Source organism: Sinocyclocheilus grahami, unplaced genomic scaffold (assembly GCF_001515645.1).
Source record: "Sinocyclocheilus grahami isolate Dianchi unplaced genomic scaffold, SAMN03320097.WGS_v1.1 scaffold876.1, whole genome shotgun sequence".
In the NCBI taxonomy this organism is placed as follows: Eukaryota; Metazoa; Chordata; class Actinopteri; order Cypriniformes; family Cyprinidae; genus Sinocyclocheilus; species Sinocyclocheilus grahami.
Genome location: NW_015506055.1, coordinates 957003 through 961684, shown reverse-complemented (window position 1 = coordinate 961684; position 4682 = coordinate 957003). Strand labels below are relative to the sequence as shown.

The window sequence follows — 4682 nt, the reverse complement described above, 5'->3', positions numbered from 1 at the left end:
TGAAGAACTGCCCAGTTTATAAAGAATGAACTTTGCATGTTAAACATGACAATGTTCAAGTACAGTGGTGTGAAATCATGGGATTCTGCACAGGTGAAGACCAGCTGATGCAGACTCTCAAGGTTAATTTTTGACCATAACGTCAGGTCATGCCCTCATTGGTATGAGTAAAACCATGCTTTGGTGTTAAATAGGACTTTCTGCTGTCAGTAAATCTGTGTCTTCTGCACAATGTCTTTCCTGTGGCTGCTGTCCTGCGTTGCCTTCTTTAGTGCAGCCTATGGTGAGGAAGTGTTTTTTTTTATTATTTTAAACCTCTGTTTTTCAAAGGTCATAGTCACAGTTGCTGAAAAGATCAGTATTGCTAGTCACCATCCTATGTTAAAAATATGCTTTGCATTTACAAAAAAAAACATTTGGCCCTGATCAATTCTACTATCAAATTTAATTATTTACGGTCTTCTTGCATCTGTTAATCCCTTTGCACCTCTTTTCTTCAGGCTGTGGCATACCTGCCATTCCTCCTGTTGTCAGTGGCTATGCCCGCATTGTGAACGGTGAGGAGGCAGTGCCTCACTCCTGGCCCTGGCAGATCTCTCTGCAGGTACTGTGTTAGTTCCAGCTAGCAAAACTTCAATCGACTTTTTTAGATTTCTATTGCAATCCCTGGAAATTAGTTCACAGCTTACACAAAGTATCATTTCTTTCTTTGTTGTTTAAATGACAGGACTTCACTGGCTTCCACTTCTGCGGTGGCTCTCTGATTAATGAGTACTGGGCTGTGACTGCTGCTCACTGCAGTGTGAGGTGAGACAGTTAAATCATCATGTTATTTATGCATGAATGCTGGGATAGACGTGGATTTATTAACCTCTGTGGTTTATCTGCAGAACTAGTCACCGTGTGATTCTGGGAGAGCATAACAAGGGAAGCAGCAACACTCAAGAGGACACGCAGACTATGAGAGTATTAAAAGTGAGGCTCAAGAACTTCAAACTTATTCCTCAACAATACACAAGAGCTGGAGACTTAAAGCGTTTCAAATATGCTTCATGGTCCTTTTTCACTCCACAACGTTATTTAAACAATGCAAATTATTTAGAATACTAGATGGAACATGATAATTCATGTTAGTAAACTATCATACAAAAAAGTAAAAAAGTGTCACTGGGGCAGTACCCTTTCAAAAAGGTACAGATATATACCCTTTATGTATTGATGTGTACTTTTAAAGTACTAATATGCACCTTTAAGGCATAAGTACTCTTATGTACCATATAGAGGTAAATAAGTTACAAAGATGTATGTTTTAACTTTTATACCTTTAAGGGTATTGCCCCAGTGACAGCTTTGGACCTTTTTCTGACCGTGTGTACTAAACCTTTACGTTGAATTTCTCTTCATTGTTATTTTTTCTGTGTTTCCAGGTGTTCACCCATCCTCAGTGGAACTCTAACACCATAGAGAATGACATTGCCTTGATCAAGCTGACCGAACCTGTCTCACTGAACGCCCATGTGTCCCCTGTTTGTCTTGCTGAGACTTCAGATGAATTTGCCCCTGGCATGACCTGTGTTACTTCTGGCTGGGGAGTGACCAGATACAATGGTTGGTTATCTGACTAACATATAAACACAGTTTATAATACATGCCTGCTTTTGTTTCTAGATCAATAGAAATATCTCAAAATCAAGTCATATTTCTAAAAAGCATACAACAGCAAAATAATGATGATAATACTAATACAATATTACATTATTGACATTATTATAATTATTAACATAATGTATATTGAGTTTGAATCATATACACAGCTGTTCAAAAGTTTGGGTTATGTAAGTTGTTTTATTTTTTACAGTAAAAACAGTAATATTGTGAATTGTATTACAGTAAAAACAGTCATATTGTGAAATATTATTACAATTTGAAATAATTTTCTTTGTTGTTTAAATGACAGGACTTCACTGGCTTCCACTTCTGCGGTGGCTCTCTGATTAATGAGTACTGGGCTGTGACTGCTGCTCACTGCAGTGTGAGGTGAGACAGTTAAATCATCATGTTATTTATGCATGAATGCTGGGATAGACGTGGATTTATTAACCTCTGTGGTTTATCTGCAGAACTAGTCACCGTGTGATTCTGGGAGAGCATAACAAGGGAAGCAGCAACACTCAAGAGGACACGCAGACTATGAGAGTATTAAAAGTGAGGCTCAAGAACTTCAAACTTATTCCTCAACAATACACAAGAGCTGGAGACTTAAAGCGTTTCAAATATGCTTCATGGTCCTTTTTCACTCCACAACGTTATTTAAACAATGCAAATTATTTAGAATACTAGATGGAACATGATAATTCATGTTAGTAAACTATCATACAAAAAAGTAAAAAAGTGTCACTGGGGCAGTACCCTTTCAAAAAGGTACAGATATATACCCTTTATGTATTGATGTGTACTTTTAAAGTACTAATATGCACCTTTAAGGCATAAGTACTCTTATGTACCATATAGAGGTAAATAAGTTACAAAGATGTATGTTTTAACTTTTATACCTTTAAGGGTATTGCCCCAGTGACAGCATTGCTAGTCACCATCCTATGTTAAAAATATGCTTTGCATTTACAAAAACATTTGGCCCTGATCAATTCTACTATCAAATTTAATTATTTACAGTCTTCTTGCATCTGTTAATCCCTTTGCACCGACATGCCTGCTTTTGTTTCTAGATCAATAGAAATATCTCAAAATCAAGTCATATTTCTAAAAAGCATACAACAGCAAAATAATGATGATAATACTAATACAATATTACATTATTGACATTATTATAATTATTAACATAATGTATATTGAGTTTGAATCATATACACAGCTGTTCAAAAGTTTGGGTTATGTAAGTTGTTTTATTTTTTACAGTAAAAACAGTAATATTGTGAATTGTATTACAGTAAAAACAGTCATATTGTGAAATATTATTACAATTTGAAATAATTATTTTTATTACTCCATTCTTCAGTGTCACATGATCCTTCAAAAGTCATTCTAATATGCTGATTTGGTGCTTATTATCAGTGTTGAAAACAGTGGTGCTTCATTTTTGATGATTTTGTATTTGTATTTTTTGTGGAAACCTGTTTTTCAGGATTCTTTGATGCATCAAAAGTTCAAAAGAACAGTCTTTGTTTGACAAAGAAATATTTTGTAACGTTATAAATGTCTATACTGTCACATTTGATTAGCTTAATGTGTAAGAGAAAAACATTTACTGACCCCAAACTTTTGATAGTAGTGTACATGTTTGTATATATTTCGAATACCAGCATGTTTTATGATTGCCCTCTTATTCTCCCTCTCCGTGTAGCTCTGTTCACCCCTGATGAGCTTCAGCAGGTTGCTTTGCCTCTGTTGTCCAACCAGGACTGTAAGAGCTACTGGGGAAGCAACATCCATGATACGATGATTTGTGCAGGTGCTGCTGGTGCCTCCTCCTGCATGGTAAGACTATTGTTTCATCCTCACTTCCTCTCTAATGTTCTCCCCTAACTCTCTTGTCCTGCTGTCTGTTTAGGGTGACTCTGGCGGTCCTCTGGTGTGTCAGAAGAGTGATGTCTGGACTCTGGTGGGTATCGTGTCCTGGGGAAGCAGCCGTTGTGACACTAGCATTCCTGGTGTGTACGCCCGTGTCACTGAGCTCCGTGACTGGGTGGATCAGATTCTGGCCTCCAACTAAAGAAACAAAATATATAGATATTCATTGACATCACAGAAGAGCATCATTTTGAGAGCTACTCAAGACTGTGAAAACAGGTGATTTTACCACAGTTACGGGGTGATGTTAAACCAGCTTAATTGTGGTAAAACCACAGCTATGAGAAGTGTATTACTTTTATAGAAGGTCTGCAACAGTTCAATAAATATATACAACATGTTGTAGTGGATTTTTAAATATAGCCATATATATAAATTCTGCAAAAACTACAGTGTAATAGTTACAAATTTAGTCATTCATTTTTCAATGTATTAGAAAATAACAAACGGTCTAAGATCTATGACTTTCCTGTAGAACAAAGAATAAAATGTATTTTACTTGTAATGTGCGTCTTTGACAGAGGAGAGCGCTAAAGTCTCACACAAAATATTAAGTAGTATATTTTTGTCTGATCAGTCTACTTGTATTCCTCAATATACAAACCCTGTTTTCCAGTATGCAAGCATTGTCAAATTTTTAATTGTCAAAGGCAGTCCAGGTTTAATAAACTGAATGTTTTTGTCATTCAGGGTTATACTCAAAGCAATTTCCTTTAAATATGCTGTCAAAATGAGGATGGGCATTAGTAAAAATGTAATTCCTCTGATATTCTGTGGTTACTTCATACATAAATCTAACTGAATTATGTTTTTGTCTATGCATATTTTGCTGCGTTCAGGTTCTAACAGCCTCAAACCTTTCAGCCCTTCAGTCTGTTAAATACAAGGTAAAACATCATATAAGGGGTCTCCATGGCAACATCCTGATCCTCCTTGAGACACATATACAACAGTGGAGGTAATTGTTTCACAGAGAGAGGACAAAAACAAAAGATGAAGAGAAGGCATGAGACAAATAATACAATAGGAGAAGCTCTCATCTTCTCTCACTAAGAATGCCAGTATGGAAATAAAAGAGTGAATTGAGAGCCTCA

At 36.2% G+C, this 4682-nt stretch overlaps 1 protein-coding gene across 1 annotated transcript; it reads left to right on the top strand.

The window, feature by feature from the left end:
* Window positions 1-221: 221 nt before the first annotated feature.
* LOC107563459 (chymotrypsin B-like) lies at window positions 222-3948 on the top strand. Its single transcript, XM_016248348.1, has 7 exons — window positions 222-283; window positions 501-604; window positions 728-807; window positions 891-975; window positions 1428-1608; window positions 3362-3495; window positions 3569-3948. Exons 1-7 carry the CDS (start codon window positions 232-234, stop codon window positions 3728-3730), a joined length of 798 nt encoding a protein of 265 aa, XP_016103834.1. The 5' UTR covers window positions 222-231; the 3' UTR covers window positions 3731-3948.
* Window positions 3949-4682: the final 734 nt, after the last annotated feature.

What these genes read in the sequence shown, in the direction of transcription:
- LOC107563459 (XM_016248348.1), top strand. Translation starts at nt 232, where the DNA reads ATGTCTTTCCTGTGGCTGCTGTCCTGCGTTGCCTTCTTTAGTGCAGCC. An exon ending in CCTGGCAGATCTCTCTGCAG is followed by an intron (nt 605 to 727) that starts GTACTGTGTTAG and finishes TTTAAATGACAG; the next exon opens with GACTTCACTGGCTTCCACTT. An exon ending in GCTGCTCACTGCAGTGTGAG is followed by an intron (nt 808 to 890) that starts GTGAGACAGTTA and finishes GTTTATCTGCAG; the next exon opens with AACTAGTCACCGTGTGATTC.